The sequence below is a fragment of the Trachypithecus francoisi genome, unplaced genomic scaffold (assembly GCF_009764315.1).
Source record: "Trachypithecus francoisi isolate TF-2019V2 unplaced genomic scaffold, Tfra_2.0 Lachesis_group5, whole genome shotgun sequence".
Lineage (NCBI taxonomy): Eukaryota > Metazoa > Chordata > Mammalia > Primates > Cercopithecidae > Trachypithecus > Trachypithecus francoisi.
The window spans coordinates 85,652,235-85,674,138 of NW_022681470.1; the positions used below are offsets into that span (position 1 = coordinate 85,652,235).

The following is a 21,904-nucleotide window of genomic DNA, read 5'->3' on the forward strand; positions in this document are numbered from 1 at the left end:
TACAGACCCACACGAATCCAACCTCACACACACACATGTGCAGATGCAGACCAGACACACAGAGCATCCACCATACACAGGGGACCCCAGCCCAAACAACTGGACCCAGGACAAAGGGGGAGGGTTGGCTGTGCACAGTGGCCTGTCCAGCCAGTCCACCCACCAGTGACTTCTCTCCTCAGCAGCCTGGCCCCCGCCTGCCCACCGCCTGCACCCGGGTTGAATTCAGCTATGGTTTCACTGCTGTCACTCAGAAGAATGGTCTCATTTAGGCCACCTGCTCCCTGGCTGGACAGCTCACATCCCTCTCCTGCCTGGGCTCAGAGGCCCAAGCCCCCAACCACCCTGCCTTCCAGAGGCCTGTCCTTCCAGGAAGAGCAATCCAGTGTGGCTTCACCTGGCAGTGGCCAGAGGCTGAGGGCCAGGGACCAGCACCGGAAGCCCCCACCGGCCTCTTAGGAAGAGCTGTGGCCATGGGTCTGGAAAGGAAGGCTGGGCTGTTCCCATTAGGGAGATAATCCCACATTCCTCAGTGGGCAGCCCCTTCCTCCCCGGTGCTGTGGTGGCCGTGGACCTGGATGTCTGGGAGGGCACAGACCAGACACAAGGTGGCAGGAGAGGGACAGGCAGGGTCTGGAGGGGTTTCCAGCAGGGCATGTTGCAGCGGTGGGGGACCCACGATGTGGGCTCAGAAGGGTGATGGAGATGAGGGGAAGGTGAGGACTGTGGACTGGGAACTGGCTCTGAGTCAAGGAGATGAGGGGCTGTGCCCAGAAGACCGCCAGATGCAGAGCTAGGGGATGATGAGGCTCTGCTGGGGACCCAGCACTACGAGAGTGAGAGGCCTCCTTCAGCTAGAGGCTGTGGGCAGGAGTGGGATGGAGCTAGGCGTCTGAGAAGACAGGGCTGGACAGGGCTTCCTGTGGCACCCCAGGCTCTCCAGCCTGGACACGGGAAGCACAGAGACCAGAGATAGCTGGGGCCATACACGCAGCCCGGAGATGCCTGCCCAACAAAGGTGCCCAATGTGGCTGGGAGACGGCTTCTCCCCCAGGGTTCCTTCTTAGGTCTTCCTCCTCCCAACGTTCCTCCCCTTCCCCAGATCCTCCACCCCAGGGCCCTCCTTCTCCCCAGGGTCCTCCTCCTCCTTCCCAGGGCCTTCCTCCTCCCAAGGTCCTCCTCTTCCTCAGTGCTGTCCTTCTTCTTCCCAGAGTTCTCCTCCTCCCCAAGGCCCTTCTCTTCCCCAGGGTTTCCCTCCCCAGGGCCCTCATCTTTCCCAGGGTCCTCCTCCTCCCCAAGTCCTCTTCCCCAGGGTTTCCCTCCCCAGGGCCCTCATCTTTCCCAGGGTCCTCCTCCTCCCCAAGTCCTCTTCCCCAGGGCCCTCCTCTTCCCCAGGGTCCTCTTCCTCCCCAGGGCCCTCCCCTTCCACAGGGTCCTCCTCCTCCCCAAAGTCCTCTTCCCCAGGGCCCTTCTCCTCCCCAGGTCCTCCTCTTCCTCAGGCCATCCTCCCCAGGGTCCTCCTCCTCTCCAGGGTCCTCCTCCTTCTCAGGGTGCTCCTTCTCCTGAGGGCCCTCCTCCCCAGAGTCCTCCTCCTCCCCAGGTCTTCCTCCTCCCCAGGGTCCTCCTCTGTGCATACCCCTTCTCCCCAAAACCTCCCCCTTCCTCCTCCTCCCTGGTCCTTCCTCCTCCTCCCTGGTGCCGCCTCCCAATTTCTCCTCCTTCCCAGGCACACCTCCCCGAGTCCACCTCCTCTCCAACCCTCCTTCCTTGTCCTCCACCTCCCAGAGGCCAACTCCTAGGCCTCCTCCTAAGGCCCTCCTCCTCGTCTCAGGCCTACAGAAGTCCCTGTGAAGGCAGCAGACTGAGATGAGGCTATAATTTAAAATACATTTATTTAGTGTTTCCATTTGTTTCTGGTTCTTCGACACAAAGCTGTTAAATAAATACATTCTCCACAGTCCCTCTGGGACAGGCCACACAGATGAGGTAGAGAAATCATTGCACGCACGGAGACTCAGAGCACAGACAGGGCCCCTCCCACCCACCCACGCCTGGCCAGAAGCCACCTGGGGGCCCAGGTCCCTTGTGGTGGGGCCCGGTGCGGAGAAGGTGGCAGGGATCCCCTGGCCAAGGAGCGGGCTGAACCCCTCCCAACAGCCCTTTCTCCTCTACTGCCCCTCGGAAGAGAAGCACATGAAACAGGAGGCTCCGGCTGAGCGGCCTCTTCATCCAGCAAGACATTCGAATATATATTTGTATAGAAACCAACCAGCTAGCAGACATTTTTGGTCTGCCTTGTTTAAAAAAATACTTTTCTGAATATTTATGACATAGAGCTAAATGTGTTATTTGATTAAACATAAAAACCTTCCTCTGACTTGATGCCCTTCGTAGACCCAATAGTGACTGAGTAACAGTCTTGTCATGTCATGAGGGTGTGGCCAGCTATACTGCTCAGGGTCCGGTGGATGCGGACACTGCAGAGGGCAGGGGCTACCACCCCTATCCCTTCTAGCCAGGCCTCCACGAGACCAAGGACAAACCCAGCGTCTTGCACCCATACCGCGGTCTGGGGATACAGCTGCAGGCACGTGTTGGGGTGCTCTCTGAACCACAGGAGAATAAACGTTCTTATGTACTATAACACAGGGATGGCGGAGACCCACAGCAACATAAATAGGTTTTCTTTTAAAAACACAGATCCCCCAGCTTTCTGGAGACCCATGGGACTCTGAGACACCCATTCACTCAGTAGTTCCTGTGTCCATACCGGCCACCCACCCAGAACCCAGCCCACAACCATCAGGACACCCACAAGATGGAGCCCAGGGCGAGAGGCTCTGGAACCTAAGGCACCACTATGCCACTGACAGCACAGCACGGCCAAGGTGACCAAGCCAGTGTGCGCGCACACACACACACACACACACACACTGACCACGCCAGCATGCATTTACACAACACACGCTTACGCACATTGACTACGCCAGCACACACGCACTCACAACACACACACACACACGGATGCACACTGACCATGCCAGCACACACACTCTCACAACACACACACACTATACCCTCAAACCAAGCCAGGTCAGTGCAGGTCACCCTGTCCCCAGCACACACAACAGCAGGGCCATAACGCATGACATTCCATGGCCAGATGCGAGCCCAAGACTGCCTCTACCGGCATCTGTCCCAATCTGTCCCCCAGTGACACAGAGCAAGCAGCTTCCTCATGACATGACATGAACCAATCAAAGGGCTGCCCTGCCCCCTCCCCATACCCACCCCTCCCTACCACCCCCAGCCTGAGAATCTGCACTGAGCCACCTGGAGGCCGAGCCGTCTGCCCACAGGGTGCAGGGCAGGGGCCGCCGGCTGACCCACCATGTGGCAGTGGCTGGCTGGCATGGAGCAGGGGGAGCTGGCTTCCAGAAGCCCGATGGGCTGTGGCCAGACGCAGGTCACTATATTTCCTTAACTACACACATCTATCTCCATTTAGTGGTTTCAAACAACTAAGCAGATCAGAGGCAGGGTTAGGAGGGAACATGTCAGGGACGGAAGGTGGGGCCCTCCTAGATTGGGGCTTGGTCGAGAGCAGGGAGCTGCAGCTGGGGAGGTGGCAGGGATGGAGAAAATAATAATTATTATATTAGTTAAATAATCATAATAATTTAAAAGACACTGATATTTACTCCAAAGAGAAGTGCTCAACGTCAGAGGTCGGCAGTGTCCTCCGAGCCTGGGCATCTGCACGGCCGGGCCCTGGGAGTGCAGAACAGGCTGCGTCCTCTTCTAGTGGTTTGAGTCTCTGAAGACAGTGCTGGTGTTGGGGCAGCCTGGGCCAGGCCAGTCCCCAACGGGTGGCCCACATGGAGCCACACGGTCACCAAGGTGCACCTGCTACCCATGCCTCAGAGGAGGTGGGGAGGGAAAGCCAATAGACTGGCATGGGGAGCCACCTCTCAGGGACTGGCGTGTTAGGGATGGGAGAAAGCTCAGAAAGCATTGGTGCAATGCTCTCGGGTCAGAGGGAGGAAGCTGAGGCCCAGGGCACAAGCAAAGAGGTTGCACACGCCAGACCAGAACCAACTCCTGCCTCTGGGTCCTGGAGAGGGGGAGACACAGGGCTTGGACAGTCAACCTAGAAGACCCCCGGCATCCTGCTCCAGCTGTACGCCCCAATGTGCTAGAAAAGCCCCTCAGTCCTTGCAGGTGTAGACTCCTCACACTGTGTGCATGGCCCTCACCCTGCACAGCAGGGTTGGCCAGGCCCAGGGACTCGTCCCTTGCAGGTGTAGACCTTCTCGCACCATGTGCAATGCCTGCACTCTGAGCAGCGGGGCTGACTTGGCCCAGAGTCTCAGCCCTTGCACGTGTATACTCCTCACACCATGTGAAATGCCTGCGCCATGTGCAGCAGGGCTGGCTGGGCCCAGGGATTCAGCCTTCGCAGGCGTAGGCCTATTCATGCTCTGTGCAATGCCTGCACCCATGCAGCTGGGGCTGAGCCCAGGGACTCAGCCCATGCAGGTGTAGACCCATTCACACTGTGTGCAATGCCTGTACCCCATGCAGCTGGGCTGCTCAAGCCCAGGGACTCGGCCTGTGCAGGTGTAGACCCTTCACACCGTGTACAATGCCTGCACCCTGTGCAGCAGGGCTGGCAGGGCCTGGGAACTCAGCCCTTGCAGGTGTAGACCTCCTCACGCTGTGTGCACTGCCTGCACTCCACATAGCAGCACCAACGCACCTGGCACTGGCAGGGCCTCGTCACCACCCGGCTCTGTGTGTTATGGCCGCGGCCGCAGCAGATGCTCTCGCAGTTCTTCTCGCGGTGGCACCTACGGCCAGCGGTGCCCGGGGAGAAGCGGCCGGCCAGGCAGAAGCTAGGCGAGTCGTCCAGGTGCACCAGCTCTGGAGTGCGGGGTAGCGGGTCACTGCCGCCCGTCCCTGAGGCACGGCCCCGTGGTGGGGAAATGGCGCCTGCCTCGCCTGCAGCTTCGTTGGTGGTGCTGCCCACCTTGAGTGCTGTCTCGTACTTGTGCTTCAGGTGCTTGCCCACCTCATGGAAGGGCGCCAGCTGCCGCCAGCAGGTCCGCACTGTGCATGAGCCTGACACGCCGTGGCACTTGCAGGTGGTCTCCACTCCAGCCTTGATCACCTGGCAGGAGGGCATGGGAGGGAGGGCAGTGTGAGGGCTGTGCAGGTGGGCCCAGTGAGCAGACCCTGCCCTTGATCCCCAGAGGGACCCCGCACCCCCACCCAAACCCAGGCCCAGGCCCAGGCCCAGCCAGCGGGCATTGCCACTGCACATCTCACACCCAGCTCAGTCTCCTGGCTCGTGGGGCTGTCCTACCTCCTCCAGGCTGCTGACTGCCCAGGACAGAGACTCGAGGGCTGGCACCTCGGCCCCCAGGGTGGCCACCCTTGCACCTCCACAAGGGGAGGCTCCTGCCTGATGTCCACCCTGTGTCGGGGGCTGCCCTGAGCAGGGGCTGGACCTTCTGCCCCCATGCCCATAATCCCAGTCCTGCCAGGACTTCATATCTGCTCTCAGCACACAGCTTGCTGGGCAGGTGAGGACAAGCGTGACCTCATCTAGTGGTGTATGTCTGAGCTGACTGTGACCTCCCTACCCCTAGTATCGGGAACCAGGTGCTACTGCACATGCAGTTGCGACCCCCAGCCCACCGTTGCTGAGGGTCAGCATGCTGGGAGGCCAGTGAAGGCACTGCAGGAGCAGGGAGGCCCACGCTGCGGGAGAGAGGGGCTCCTGGGGAAGAGAGAGCTCCTTATACCATGAGAGAGAGTCCAGCCTGGCCCCAGAGCGAGATGCACCCCTCACCCACAGCAGGGAGGGCCAGGCACCCACAATCTATACTGGGAGCTGCCACAGAAGCCTGGCTGGGCCTGTCCCCTCCCAGGACTTAGGGCCCCACCTGCAAAGACAGGCCTGGTGGGGAGGTCCCTTCCCAGGTGGGACCTGAGCCAGGCGGCTCTGCTCCCACGCCAGCAGCCCCCAGGAGGGCCGGCTCAAGGAGGATTAAGAAATGCAGCCACCTCTGGCCCGGCAACCGCAGTCACATTTAATGATGTTTTGCAGAGAAACTCGGACCAATTTAATTAAAATGTTGGTGACCCAGGCTCTGTGGAGCTAATGGAGCACCCTTCATGTTCCGACTTTTCATTAATCTCTTACAAAGCAGTGAAGAGGGAAAGGGGGGGTCATACACAAAGGAAAAGAAAGGGCCTTGCTTGGGGCTTGAATCTGCCTTCAAAGGCTGTCCCCTGCCCAAGAAGGTGGAAGGAGGCACAAGAGGCCCAAACAGGGGAGGCTGATCCTTTAGTAAGTGGGTGATTGGGTACTCTGACTTCTCAGTCAAGTGGAGCTTAGAGCAGGGCTGGCTCTCATTACCTCACCCCTCCCCAGGCTGGGGGTCTATATTCCCAGCCTGCCTGGCAAATGTGAAGATGAGGGCAGGAGGCAGAAATGTCCCTCAGCTTCCAACAGGTGTCAACCCTGCCCATCCCTGTTCAGGAACTGCAGAGATGCTGGGGGCTCTGTGCAGAGTGGGGTTACAGGTCCAGCCCGGACTCCCCCAGACATGTGGACCTCGGCACTGACAGGCTGCAGGTGGCATGAAGGATGACCAGAGAGCTGGGGACACCCCGGGCCAGCCACCCCAATAGCCAGTGGCCCCTGGAAGGGCTCAGGAGAGAGCCCTTTTACCTCCATGTCTTTAGGTCGGGATTCTGTCTCTCAGAATAGAGGCCTGGCCACAGAGACGGCTGGTGGGGCAGAACGAGACTCCCCTGACTCGGGTGATTCCATACCCCTAACCCTTCCCTGGGACCCCCTGCCCACCGTGCCTCCCACCTTGGTCTGTAGGGGTCACGTTTTCCTCCCACCGGTCTTGCTGACAAGCCTGCCAGCTGGCTGACAGGTGGGGCCCACAGTGCCATGATCCTGGTTAGACCGCCTAACCAAGGAGACCCTCCTGGTGGCCCCACAGGGACCGTGGGGGCCCCTCTGCAGGCAGACATGGCTAGTGCCCCGTTTGGTGGGTAGGAAGGCTTATGGGCATGAGAGGCTCCAGGACCATGGCTGGTACTGCACAGCCTCCACCCTCCTGCCGGGGGCCACTCCACTGTGTGCCTGCTTGCCCTGCTGCAGCCCCGACCCCAGCCCTGCACCCCACCCCTACCCCCCTGAGGCTCTTTCTGGCCCTCCTTCCCACCCCGCCAGCCCCATGCCCCGCCCCACTTACCTTCACACCCACGAGGTTGTTGTGGAAGTCCACACGGGCTCGCAGATCCTTGCTTGACCGTCTGCCCAGGAACTCCTTGACGAACTTGCTACTGTACTTGAGGTTGTCTCCGCAGCCCCCCCACTGCCAGGCCTCACGGTTCTCCAGGTCGGGCGCCTCATCGCAGGTACAGCGCTCCATGCGGCCTGCGCTGCATGCCTTGGCCAGTGCGTGCGTCAGGCCAGCCGAGGAGATGGCATAGAGGAAGGCAGTCTCCTTGAAGCCTGGGATTGGCAAGGGCTGGTCAGTGAGCCCAGGCTGCCCAGAGTTCCCCCTTCACTGTCCTGCAGTCAAACCACCCCAAGAGTATGAATCCCACATGGGGGCCCAGAGCATCTTTACTGGTGTTGCACTCGGGACAGGGTGTGGGTGTGCCCTGGGCACAGGGTAGGAAGTGCCTAGATGTCTCCCAGGCGCAGAGCTGGCTGGGAGGAGAAACCAGAGCCTGCCATGGCCATGGCTCCAGCTCCGTGGTCACAGTCTCCATCAGGGTCTCAAACCTCCCAGCCTCACCATGGGGCCATTGGAAAGTCCTGCCTGCCCTAGGCCTTGGGTCCCCAGTTTTTACACAAGCTAGTGCAGTACGGTGGCACACAGCTACAGCCCCAGCTACTCCAGAAGCTGAAGTGAGAGGGTTGCTGAAATAGGCGGTGGAGAGCCCCTGGGAGGGGGCAGGAGGAGGCCGAGGTGGGAGGGTGGCTGAAATAAGGTGGTGGAGAGCCCTCATGAGGGTGGGAGGGCAGGAGGAGAGAGTCTGCACAGGCAGAGCTCCCTGGGCACTGGGCCATCTGGCAGGAGTCGAAGTCTGTCAGGGCAGCACCGGGCAGCCTGGGGCCCCGTCAAAGGCGGAGTCAGCACACCCTGGCCACCAGCAACAACTGTGCCTGTGCCTAAAGCAGGGCAGAGCAGGCAGCACTCAGGGAGGTCCAGGGGCTGCCCCTTCCAGGGCCTAGGCCCAGGAGCTCTGGGTAGGCTGGGCCCAGTGTCCCCAGGAGTGCAGCCTGAGAGGGGCCTCTTGGGACATGGACCAGGCCTGGGCTGCTGCCTCTGCCTGGGGCCTTCCTGAGGGCCAGGCCGGCCACACTCACCTCGCTTGAGTAGGCTGGCCCGGTAGCGGCCCTCCAGCGTGCAGTTCCAGCGCTCAAAGCGGAATTGGAACTGGCACTCAAGCGCACTCATGCTCACGGCCTCCACCAGCGTCTCTGCCACACCCGGGTCCCGGCGGCACATGCGCCGCTGCTTCCGCTCCAGCTTCAGCCGGTCGCAGGCCTTGTAGTGTGCCTGGGCGGCCGCCTCGGGCTCCAGGGTCAGCGGGAGGACAGTCAGGGGCTCGCTGCCCGTCAGCCTGGGCACAGAGAGGCCAGTGTGAGCCCAGCCCCAGGAAGCCCTGCTGGAGCCTGGCCAGGTGTCTCGGTGGCCAGGGGACAGGGGATAGGCATGTCCATCCGGGGGTGAGGGGCAGAAAGAATCCAGGATGAGCAGGCAGGGGAGTGGGAGGTGAGAAGGGCCTTGGTCCCCTGCACATCCATGGCCCCTACTCCAGCGAGCATGGTCGCAGCAACCACAGGGCTGTCTCTGCTGCCAACTCAACCCCCACAATTTCAGGGAGTCTAGCTGACTCTAGCTATACTGGACAGACAAGACCTCCACAACACACACAACATAAGAAAGAGGACAGCCCCGCCTAGGGCTGTGGGCAGGGAGGAGGCTCCGGAGCCTGAACCCCAAGCTATGCCTGATGGGCATCTGCCACACCCTCCACCCTCTTCGGCCCCAGCTGACCTGCAGGACCCCGCCTGAGGTCCCCCTACCCTCTGCCATGACCTGCTGGGATGTCTACGGTCCTGTGGCCCCCTGCAGCTTCCCAGCACTCCTGCAGTCTATGCATATGTCCCCAGGTTCTGGTTGGGGTCTCCCCACCTCAATGCCTGGGTGTGGCACTGAGAAGTGGCTCTTGGTTCTCTGACACTCTACCCCTCTCACCTCACCAAGCCTGGACATCCCCCTTTGCAGGACAGACCCCAGCTAACCCCTCCCCATAGGTCACCCCTGGGGGCCTCTGAGCTGACACACACACCATCCTCCATCTTTACACGAGGCCTTGCACCAGCCCCCAGCACTGAGGATGCATCCCCAACCTCAACTGCTCCAGGAACCCTGCTCCACCCTACTGGATGCCCCCTCCCCCCAGCCCGCTGCTGGCTCACCTGCTGCTGCTGCTGCTGCTGGACTTACTTCACAGGGCTTCCCTCACACCCCGCCCTGGCCCAGCCCAGCCCATATCGAGCCAAGGCCTTTCAGACCTCAACCTCACCCTGACCCCGCCCCCATGTCACCTGTCTATCCTGGGACTGACTGAGCATGCTCTGCAGCTGTGTCAGACCTGCCAGCCCAGTGTCCCCACACGGGTGGACTGTCAGGGGCCCCAGGCACCGCCACCTCAAGCCAGACTCAGCCCCACAGCCCTTGGGAGGGCACCCGCCTGGACAGGGCCAGGGCTCGGAGGCCCCTCCCGAGAGCACCACTGGACACATGCTGCCCAACTCACCCCCAGCAGACCTCAGCAGAGAACAGTAGACTCAGTACGTTCTGGGAGCCACCGGGGTGCCAGCTTGGGAAGGCTCCCCCCATACCCTCACATGGCTCTGCTAGACCCCACCACCCACCCGGAGGGAGTAGCTCCTGCCCAGGGGTGTGGAGGGGAGGGGCCCAAGAGGCTCCCTAGCACACCCCATCAAAGGCAAGGCCACACAGGTGACCCCTAGGCTACTGAAGGGCACCTGCCTCCAGGGCCACAGGCGCAGGCCACAGAGGGAGCAGGTAGAGGCCCCAGGAAGGACCCCACAGCGCCTCCACAGGAGCCACCCGCCTGGTGGGCGTGCTGAGATACCCTGCCCGGCCAAGCTGACATCTTGCTCCCTAAGCTGGGGTCTGCTCCTCCAGGATGCTCAGAGACAGCCTGAGCCCCTGTGAGCCCTCTGAGTTGAGCCAGAGTTGCAGGCAGCAGGACCTGCAACAGCCCCCCAACCAGTCAGTGAGCCACCAAGGGGCACCGCGGGGGGGGTCTTCACTTGGGGAGGCCATGCCCGGGATTCAAGACACACACCCATGTGCCAGGCTGCCAGGGAGTGGGTAGAGGAGGACCCCAAGGGCCCTTCTAGCAAATCCCCAAGGTCCCCGAGGCACAGGCCCTGTGCAGCACAACAGGCCCCACAGGGAGGACAGGAGGGACCAGTCAGTCCTCCAAACCTGGACACTGCTGTGGGCTGAGGCTGGGAGAGGCCTGGGTGAGGGAAGGAAGTGCAGTGTACACAGGTCCCCTCAGACACCCTAGGGGTCAGGACAGGAGCACGGGGTGGCACTGTGGGCATCCATGCACAGACACCTGCAAGCCCCAGGGCCAGAGATGAGATGTCCCAGGACAGCTGGGCACACAGAGCAGGACTAGAGTGGGGCGCAGGCTGGGGAGCAGGGCCAGGAAAGCCACACCTCACACACAAGGGCAGCTTGCAGGTGGAGACCTCCATCCCTAGATGGAACGACACAACTGTGACCAGAACAGCCCTCAGGAGGACAGCCTTCCACCTGTGCCTCCCCCAAGGCCTGGACCCACCAGGACCCAAGAGCCCCAAGCCACTGTCCCAGAAAACCCCTATGGCCAGGTCAGCATGGGCCCTCCACAAGCTGCAAAACCCAACTGTGGGTGTGGACAGGGGACAGGGAAAGAGAGGGAGGGCGCTAAGAGGTGGGGGAGGGAAAAGCGGAGGGGAGGAGGAGGAGGGGAGGAGGGTAGTGGATGAAGAGAGGAGGGTGAAGGGAAGAGGGCAGGGGAGGAGGGCGAGGGGGCCCCATCTACCAGAGCCACTCCTCCCTCCCTGTCAATGGGGACTGAGGATATCAGTCTGCCCTGTCCCCTCCCTGTGGCCCACGACCTGGCCCACACTGGTCAGGGTGAGGCCCGAGCATGCTGGGGCACTGACAGCTGGTTTGACAGTGACAAGCTGAGTCCTCCAGCCTTCCCTAGGGCACTCCTGGAACAGGCAGACAGCAGGGCAGCAAGTGTGGCTGCACCTGGAGACTTGCCGGGCAGCCCTAGGACATCCCTCTATCAGAGGCAACTCCCTAAATGCAGCTGCAGGTAACTGACCCTGATCCAAGGACAGGCAGGGTGGGCAGAGTGGGCCATCAGCACCGGCAGAAGGGTGTGGAGGGAGGGTGGCCCCAGCCCAGGAGTGGCAAGGGATGTCCTGAGGCCCAAGGGCTACGCCCTTCCCTGGAGTAGTCACTGAATTCTGTGCTGCTCTGGCCATGGCCTTCTTAAGCTCCTGTCCCCTCACCTCTCCCACCCTTGGTGACCCCTGCCCCATGCCTCCTTCATTGTCAGGGTGGGCTCCACATGCAGCCAACTGAGGGGATTCACAGCACCAGGGGGTAAAGATCTGAGGATAAACAGGCAGACCACAGGCACCACAGGGCATGCAGGGGAACGGGGCAGGCGATCTCAGGGCCTGGGCCCAGCAGAGGAGGCCTAGACCCTCCTGACAGGCAGGGCTCTCTGTCTGCCACACGACAGAGCCACAGAAGGGCTGAAGAGGGGAGGAGTGGTTCCCAACACAACCTCAGAACAGGGAAGTTTTCTTCCGTGAGACTCAGAACCCAGAAGTCACCGAAAAGTGAATATATTTGACTACTTAAAAGTATAAAAATCTCTGCATAGCAAAAAACAAAAAAGAGGCAGTGCAGAGTCCAGAGACCAAGAGACAAATTACATCTGGGGCAAATGCCTGCAACTCACACCCCAGACCCAGGGCCGGCGCTGTGCATGTGTGTGTGTCTGGATGCATATCTCTTCCTACAAACCAGTAACAAAGGAACCAACTGAAGACAGACAAAGGGTATAAACCCACAGGCCAAGGGAAGGAAACCAACTGGCTCTTCAAACCCATGAGCCAACATTCAGCCCCACTCCAAGACATTCTCTGCCTGCTGTCCCAGCTGCTCCAGAGACCATGACAGGAGAGTTGTTTGAGCCCAAGAACTGGAGACCAGCCCAGGCAATATAGCAAGACCCCATCTCAAGAAAAAAAACTATATTGATACATTATGCTTCGTTAATTAACAAGCACAAATCAAATGTCCGATGAGAATATTGTCAAGGACACGGGGAGACACTCTTCCATGGCTGGAATTTCAGACTGACACATCTAGGAAACTTTAAAAATAAACCACTGCAGTGGTCTGAATATTTGTGTCTTCTCCAAATTCATATGGTCAAACCTAACACCATCAAAGTGGTAGCATTAGGAGTTGGGACCTCTGGAAAGTGATTAGGTGATGAACAGGATTAGTGTCCTTATGGACCTCAGGCTGGGTGCAGTGGTTCATGCATGTAAACCCAGTACTTTGGGAGGCCAAGACGGAAGGATCACTTGAGGTCAGGAGTTCGAGAGCAGCCTGGGCAACATAGTGAGACCTGGTCTCTATAAAATATTTAAAAATTAGCCAGGCGCAGTGGTGCATGCCTGTGGTCCCAACTACTCAGGAGGCTGCAGCGGGGGGAACACTTGAGCCTGGGAGGTCAAGGCTGCAGTGAGCTGCAGTTAAAATAATAATAAAATAAAATATAAATAAATAAAAAGGACCCTGGAGAGACCCTTGCCTCTTCTGCCATGTGAGGACATGGTGAGAAGGCACTGTCTATGAAACAGGAAGTGCCCTCACCAGACACAGAATCTGCCACACCTTGACCTTGGCCTTCCAGCCTCCAGAGCTATGAGCAGCATACTTCTGTGTTTTACAAGCTCCCAGGCTGTGGTGTTTTGCCATAGCAGCCTGCGTAAACTAAGATGCCCTACAATTACAGACATAATCGCATCTTTCTGGAAGCACAGGCTGCACGTGCATTGTACCTTCCCGGCACGCCATTCAACACAGCCTTGTTATAGGAACGTGCTGGAGACAGCAGGAGAGCAGCTGGGAACGTCAGATCCACACGCTCCGTGGCGTGTCACATGGTCCGTGAGCAGCCAGCCGTCCCATGTGAATCCATGCCGAGTCACACCCCAGGTGTGCTCAGTGGACAAGCAGAGCCCAGCAGTGGGTGGATAAGCTCTGCAAGGGCTGCATGTGCGTGCGCATGTTTGTGGCTGCACCGGACCAAGCAAAGACCCAAAGATAGAGGAAACGTGTTCTTCCCCACAGAGCTGTGAGTTGTGCCGGCGGCACACAGATGGCCTTTCCAGAATCCATAGAACTCGCTCCACACTCAGCAAATGGCACAGGCCCGGGAGGTGGGGGCTGCAGTGAGCCACAGACACACCACCACATGCCAGCCTGGATGACAGAGTGAGACGATCTAAAAACAAACAAAAAAACCAGCCTGCATCACCCTGGTTTATATAAAGGTGGCAGCAGCTATCCTGGTCTTGTTCTTCATCTTCAGAGGAATGCCTTTAATATTTCAGCATGAAGCCTGACGCCCAAACACCGTCTCAGGCCACAGAGGCACCCTTTGGTTCTCAGTTTGCTAAGAACCTCTAAAAATCATAAATGGGGCCAGGCGCAGTGGCTCACGCCTGTAATCCCAGCGTTTTGTGAGGCCAAGGCAGGAGGATCACTTGAGGTCAGTAGTTTGAGACCAGCCTGGCCAACATGGTGAAACCCCGCCTCTACTAAAAATATAAAAATTAGCTGAGCATGGAGGTGCATGCCTGTAATCCCAGCTACTCAGGAGGCTGAGGCAGAAGAATTGCTTGAACCCGGGAGGCAAAGGTTGCAGTAAGCCGAGATCACACCACTGCACTCTAGCCTGGGCGACAAGAGTCAGCCTTCGTCTCAAAAATAATAATAATAATAATAAATAAATATTGAATGTTATCAAATGTCATCCTTACATCTTTTGAGGTATGACTTTTCTCTCTCCTTCCTTCCTTCCATCCTTCCTTCGTTTTTTTAAAGGAAGAGTGTCACACTGCTACCGAGGCTAGAGTGGGGTGGCACAATGACAGCTCATTGCAGCCTCACTGTTGCAGTGAGCTACAGAAACTGACCAATGTTCTGTGGAAGTTTGTCTTCCTGGACTCAACCTGGCCAGGATGGGCTCCATCCTTTTCAATGGGGCTGGATGTCTTCTGATAGTGTCTTCCTAGGATTTTCACATCTGCGTTTGTGATTTTCTTCTCTCTAGCTCTTCCCACTGAGTTTCAGTGCCCGCCTATGTGAGGGGTCTTCTGTTCAACTTTCCTAGAAGAGTTTGTATCAGATTAGAATTGTATCTTCTTAACTGTTTGTTCTGAAGAACTGGCCATGAAGCCATCTAAGGACTGAACTATTCTTGGCAAAAAGATTTCCTTTCTGATCCAGTTTCTTTTTTCCTTTCTTTCTGAACAGCTTTACTGAGACACACAGGCACACCTTGGAGATGTTGTAGCTTTGGTTCCAGACCATTGCAATAAAAAGAAAGTCAAGCAAATCACATGAGTTTTTTGGTTTCCTAGTGCTTCTACAAGGTATGCTTACACTATAGTCTATTAAGTGAGCAATAGCATTATGTCTTAAAAATAATACATATGCTTTAGTTAAAAACACTGGACTGCTGAAAAAGGCTAACAATCATCTAAGTTTCACTGAGTTGTCATCTTTTCACTGGGGGAGGGTCTTGCCTCCATGCTGGTAGCTGCTGACTGATTAGCATGGTGGCTGCTGAAGTTTGGGGTGGCTGTGGAAATCTTTGTGTGTGTGTGTGTGTGTGTGTGTGTTGTGTGTGTGTGTGTTTAGTAGAGGTGGGGTTTCACCATGTTGGCCAGGCTGGTCTGGAACTCCTGACCTCTTGATCTACCTGCCTTGGCCTCCTGAAGTGCTGGGATTACAGGCGTGAGCCATCGCGCCCAGTCAGAAATTTCTTAAAGCAAGACATCTATGAAGTTTGCCACATCAACGGACTCTCCCTTTCATGAAAGACTTCTCTGTAGCAGGTGATGCTGCTTGATAGTGTTTTACCCACAGTGGAACTGCTGTCACAATTAGAGTCACTCTTGTCAAACCCTGCCACTGCTTTATCAACTAAATTGATGTCAGTTCTAAATCCTTTGTTGTCATTTCAACAATGTACACAGCATCTTCACCAGGAGTAGATTCCATCTCAAGAAACCACTTTCTTTGTTCATCCATAAGAAGCAACTCGTCATTCATTCACATTTTCTCATGAGACTGCAGCAATTCAGTCCCATCTCCAGGCTCCACTTCCAATTCTTGTTCTCTTGCTGTTTCTACCATATCTGCAGTGACTTCCCCCCGCCCCTGAAGTCTGGGATCCCTCAGAGTCATCCATGAGGGCTGGAATCAACATCTTCCAAACTCCTGTTCATGTTGCTGTTTTGACCTCCCATGAATCATGAATGTTCTTAAGGCATCTAGAATGGTGAATCCTTTCCAGCAGGTTTTCAATAGACTTTCCCCAGATCCATCAGAGGAATCACTCTCTGTGGCAGCTGTAGCCTTATGATATGTCTTGAATAATAAGACTTGAAAGTTGAAATGACTCCTTCATCTGTGAGCTGGAGAATTAATGCACGTTGTGTTAGCAGGCATGGAAACAACATATATCTCCTGGCACATCTCCACCAGAGCTCTTTGGTGAACAGGACACTGCCAATGAGCAATAATACTTCGCAGGAATCTTTTTTTCTGAGCAGTGGGTCTCCACAGTGAGCCTAAAATATTCAGTAAACCAGGCTGGGAACAAATGTGCCGTCATCGAGGCTTTGTTACTCCATTTCTACAGCACAGGCAGAGTAGATTTGGCATAATTCTTAACAGTCGTAGAATTGTTGCAATGGTGAATGGGCACTGGCTTTAACTTAAAAGTTACCAGCTGCATTGGCCCCTATCAAGAGAGTCACCCTGTCCTTTGAAGCTTTGAAGCTAGGCATTGACTTCTCCTCTCTAGCTATGGAAGTCCCAGATAACATCTTCTTTCAGTAGAAGGTTGTTTCATTTCCACTGAAGATCCGTTGTTACTGTGGCCCCCTTCATCAGTGATATAAGCTGGATCTGCTGGAGAGCTTGCTGCAGCGTCTCTAACAGCTCTTGCACTTTTATGTTACAGAGACAGCTTCTTTCCTTAAACCTCGTGAACCAACCTCTGTTCGCTTCCACCTTTTTTTCTGCAGCTTCCTGGCCTGTCTCAGCCTTCATAAAACTGAAGAGGGTTAGGGCCTTACTCTGAATTAGGCTTTGGCTTAAGGGAATGCTGTGGCTGGTTTGGTCTTCTATCCAGACCACTCACACTTTCCCCATATCAGCAATAAGACTGTTTCACTTTATCATTTGTGTGTTTACTGGAGTAGCACTTTCCATTTTCTTCAAGAACTTCCTTGCATTCACAGCTTGGCTAACTGTAGCCCAGCTTCCAGCCTGTCTTGGCTTTGGACATGCCTTCCTCACTAACCTAAATCATTCCTCGCTTTAAAGTGAGGGACGTGCGACTCTCCCTTTCACTTGAACACTTAGAAGCCACTGTAGGGTTATTAATTGGTCTAATTTTAATATTCTTGTGTCTCAGGGAATAGGGAGGCCTGGGTAAAGGGAGAGAGATGGGGAATAGACTGCCGGTGGAGCAATGAGGACATAAAACGTTTATCAATTAAGTTTATTGTTTTACATGGGCATGGCTCACAGCACCCCATAATACAATAGCAACAGCAATGATCACTGACCACAGATCACCATAACAGATATAATCATAATGAGAAATTTTGAAATATTGCAAGAATTACCAAAATGCGACACACAGGCAGGAAGTGAGCACACGCTGTTGGAAAAATGGGCCCAAAGGATGTGCTTGTGGCAGGGCTGCTACTAACCCTCCACATGCAACGGCACCACAGAGCCAAATACAGTGGAGCAGGGTCAGGCTGCAGCTCACACACCACAAACTCACCCACTGCAAGATTCACTGTGTATTCACCAATACGGGCAACAATCACCACAGTCAGACGCAGGGCCTGACACCTCCTCAGAAACTTCCCCAGCCCTGATCCGCTTTCTGTCTTGATGGATTTGCCTATCCTGGATATTTAAGTGGAATCATGCAGCACTGACCTTTTGTGGCTGGCTTATTTCACCCAGCACAATGTCCTCAAGGTTCATCCCGGCTGCAGCCTGTGTCAAAATATCCCTCCTCTTAAAGGGTGAATCCTATTCCATTGTGTGGACAGAACACGTTGTGCTCATCCATTCATGTGCTGAGAGGCACGTGGGTTGTTCCATTTTCCAGCTTTCATACCTGATGCCGCTATGAACATTCACACATGTGTTTGTGTGGACATATGTTTTCACTTCTCTTCGGTATACACCTGGGAGTGGAGCTGCTGGGTCACAGGGAAACTCTATGCTTAATCCCTTGGAGACTCAGATGTTTTCCAATGTGGCTGCACTTTATATTCTCAATGCCCATTTTCTTTAATTATTATAGGATTAATGAATATTTCTGTATCTTGACTTAGTTTCTATTACTTTTCTTTTTCGGTTTTGTCAGTTTCATCTAAATTTTCAGATTTATTGTCATGATTCTGTTAATTGCTTTCTCCTGTTTTTGTCCAAAGACTCTGTAGGGATTCCCCTAGACAGGAAACTAATCCAATGAGCCTCATCTTTACTGGATTAGTCTCAGATATTTCCAAGAAGTGAGCTGTCATCTCTACGGCATGTCTACTCTTATGTAATTACTGTTGGCACTATTTCCAACGTCTTCCTTCTATTTCCTTTCATGTTGGCCTGCAGTTCTCTCTCTAGCTTCTCAACAGTACTGTGCATTCTAGTTTCTCTCCTCTTCTAAAATGCGCACTTAAAGCTATCACTGTCATCATTTCAGCTGCTCCTAAACTGCAGCCTGAGTCACAACTTCAGGTCATGATGCAAAGCCTGAGTCACAACCTCAGGGAGCTCTACAAAGCCTGAGTCATAGCTCCAGTTCACCATACAGAGCTTGAGTCATAGCCTCAGGTCAGCTCAAGCTGGTCATAGTAGGGGCTGTGACCCTAGTCACAACCTTAGGTCACCATAGAGAGCCTGAGTCACAGACTCAGGTCACTATAGACAGCCTGGGTCACAGCCCCAGTTTACCACATAGAGCCTAAGTAACAGCCCCAGTTCACCATACAGAGCCTGAGTCACAGCCCCAGTTCACCATACAGAGCCTGAGTCACAGCTCAGTTTGTCATACAGATCCTGAGTCACAGCCCCAGTTCACCATACAGAGCCTGAGTCACAGCCCCTGTTCACCATAGCAGACAGAAACTGTGACCCCAGCCACAGCCTCAGATTTACAAGCAGACCCCAGATCACACCCCCAGTTCACATACAGAGCCTGAATCACAGCCTCAGTTCACCATACAGAGCCTGAGTCAGACTCAGTTCACACACAGAGCTTGTGTCACAGCTCTGGTTCACTATAACGGGGACTGTAACCCCAGTAATAGCCTAGGTTTCTCGTTGCCATAGACAGCCTGAGTCACAATCTCAGGCTGCCAAACAGAGACCAAGTCACAGACTCAGGTCATGCTGCAGAGCCTGGTTCACCATCTGGCCCTCTCCTCCTTCTCCTCTCAAGATTCCCTCTGTGCTCTAAGCCCTGTGAGTTGGTGAGTTCTCTCCCTTCCTCTAACATTCTATATCTTCCGTCCTTGGAGTGTCTCTTACAGGGAAATTAGACTAAGCCCCTAACCACACTCCAATCAACCCAGCCTTTCGCCTGGAGCAGTTCATCTCCTAGGGTCTGGGGCTTCAGTTTACCCTCTTGTCTCATCCTTTCTGTTGACCATGCCTGTCCTGGGTTTTTTCACCCTCTTTTCCTCTTTTTGGGTTTTTTGTTTTGTTTTGCTTTTTTGTTATTCCACATTTTCCCTCTGCTCATCTGAAGTTGCATAGTCTTTTTTGTAATTTCCACGGTCACCTTCAATGCTATACCATGTGTCTGTGACCTACCTAAGCCTGATGCTGGTCAGTGCCTTCTCTACCTGGGCAGCACAGGGCCAGAGAACACATTCCCATCAACGGTCCCGCCCTGAGTTATGCGTTGATTGCGTGTTTCATCCCCGTTTGGGGGCCCAACAAGACACTGTTTTATCAGTCAGCACTCCCTCCATGGCACCTTCAGAGCCCATGCTCTGCCCTCACTCCTTCCTGCATCTTGTTATGCAGCAGGGCCTCTGCCTCCTGAGGTTGGCGCCAGCTTGTTGGTGTCCTCGCGCCTCATCTGTATTCTGCTTTCTCAGTTTTTATGATTCTCTGTCTTCAATGTTGTGCAGTTTTTCTTTTTCTTTTCTTTCTTTTTTTGAGACGGAGTCTTGCTCTGTTGCTCAGGCTAGAGTGCAGAGTGCAGTGGTGCCATCTGAGCTCACTGCAACTTCCACCTCCTGGGTTCAAGCGATTCTCCTGCCTCAGCCTCCCAAGTCGCTGGGATTACAGGCACCTGCCACCACGCCTGGCTAATTTTTTTGTATTTTTAGTAGAGACGGGTTTTGTCATATTGGCCAGGCTGGTCTCAAATTCCTGACCTCAGGTGTTCCACCCACCTTGGCCTTCCAAAGTGCTGGGATTACAGGCCTGAGGAACTGCACCTGGCCACCCAGGTAATTTTTGTATTTTTAGTAGAGATGGGGGTATTTTTAGTAGAGATGGGGGTTTCACCATGTTGGCCAGATTGGTCTCAAAACTCCTGACCTCAGGTAATCCACCCACCGCAGCCTCACAAAGTGCTGGGATTACAGGCATGAGCCAGTGCACCCACTTTTTTTTTTTTTTTTTTTTTTTGAGACAAGGTCTTGCTCTGTTCAGGCTGGAGGGCAGAGGGCAGTAGCGCTATCTTGGCTCACTGCAGCCTCCACCTCCAGGACTCAAGTGATCCTCCTTCCTCAGCCTTCCAAAGTGCTGGGATCACAGGCATGAGGCACTGTGCTCGGCATGCTGTGTGCTTCTAATGTGTCATGTTCCAGGGTGAACTTATTTTACTTTCTGCCTGGGAAGACATTGGGCTTCTGGAACCTTCTTTACATCTTTATTCAATTTCAGAAAACTTTCACCCTCTCCCCTCATACATATCAGCCCTGTCCCACTCCTGCGCCCTTCTCAGCCACCTCCGGCATGGCCTCCCCATGTCACCGAGGTGTCCTGCCCTCTGTCTGACATCTTGCCGCCTCTCTGATACACTCTGGGTAATTTCTTCTGACCTATCTTCCAGTGTGCTAATTCCCTTCAGCTGTTTCTAATCTGCTTTTAAATCAGTCCATTACTTACCTTTTTCCCCTTCTAGCTCTATTTGGTTTTTCCAAACTTGCTGGGTCAGTCTTTGTGGTTTTCCAAGCCTTGCAGCCATCCCCAAGTGTCTTCCTTCCTAAAGGCAGAGCGAGGAGAGCTGCTGCACTCAGCACTGCTGCTCTGCTTCCTGGGCTGCAGCTGTCTTTTTGAGGCCCCCGTTGTGTTTCTGTGCAGGCCTGGTTAGCTCTGACCCCCAGCTGCTCACTGTACTGAAGAAACAGTTGGCAGAAACAAGTTGAAGGAGAGGATAAAGGTACTACAGTAGGTGGAATGGCATACCAGCCAAATGTGTCTAACGGAACCTCAGTCAGGGGCCTTATGTGGAATAACAGGCATTGCAGAAATAACTGAGATAAGGATCTCAAGGCAAGATCATCCCAGACACGGTGGGCTCTAAAGCCAGTAGAGGCTGTCCTTATAAGAAAAAGGAGAAGACAGAGAGGCAGACGAGAGGGCCACGTCAAGGTGGAGGCAGGGTGTAAAGTGGCTCAGTCACTGGCCAAGGAGCCCGACAGTTCACAACCATCACTGGCAGCTGGAAGAGGCAGGAAGGAACCTCCCCTCAAGCCTCCAGAGGGGCATGGCCCTGTGGACGCCATGATTTCAGACTTCTGGCCTCCAGACCTGAGACAGAAGTCCTCTCATTTCAGGTCAGCCAGTCTGTGGTGCCTGACAGCAGCCCCAGGACGCTAGCACAGATTTTGGAAAGGATCTCGTTATGTGCACACCGGCCAGGCTTCTAGGTCCATCTGCAGTCCCAGAGTCAGGCCACCCAAAATCCAGCATGAGGCCAGGGCCTGGGACCACATTGGTGACTCAGACCTCGGTGCACACGTGGTGGCTGTGCCCTGCCCTGGGGGCCACCTGGGGCTGTGGGAGGGTCTCCTCTGAGTACTCTCTCCTTAGCCGGCCCTGGCCTTTACTATGCACCCTCATCCCATGAGACCAAACCAACCTCACGCTTTCTTGTTCAGCATCTCTTCTTCCTATTTCTAGGGATCCCCACCATCCATCCATTTCATCAGATCTTTGACACTTATAAAGTTAAATACACACACACATATGCACAAAGACAACAACACACCCACACAAACCCCCCCACACAGATACACCCATACATACAGACATATGCATACACACACACCCATACAAACCCATAAACCCACACACACACATACAGATATACCCATACACACACACCCATACAAACTCATACACACAGACGCACGCATAAACACATGTACAGGAACAAACACACCCACATAAACCCC

General features: G+C 55.1%; 1 protein-coding gene across 1 annotated transcript in view; it reads right to left on the reverse strand.

Moving 5' to 3' along the window:
* Positions 1–1,875: 1,875 nt before the first annotated feature.
* WNT9A (Wnt family member 9A) overlaps positions 1,876–21,904 on the reverse strand; it is a 29,563-nt gene continuing 9,534 nt past the window's right edge. The window contains exons 2-4 of the mRNA XM_033196330.1: positions 8,405–8,661; positions 7,278–7,540; positions 1,876–5,170 (exon numbers count right to left, since the gene is read on the reverse strand). Coding sequence (XP_033052221.1) covers positions 4,688–5,170; positions 7,278–7,540; positions 8,405–8,661 — 1,003 coding nt within the window. The 3' untranslated portion in view covers positions 1,876–4,687. The remainder of the gene's footprint in view (positions 5,171–7,277; positions 7,541–8,404; positions 8,662–21,904) is intronic.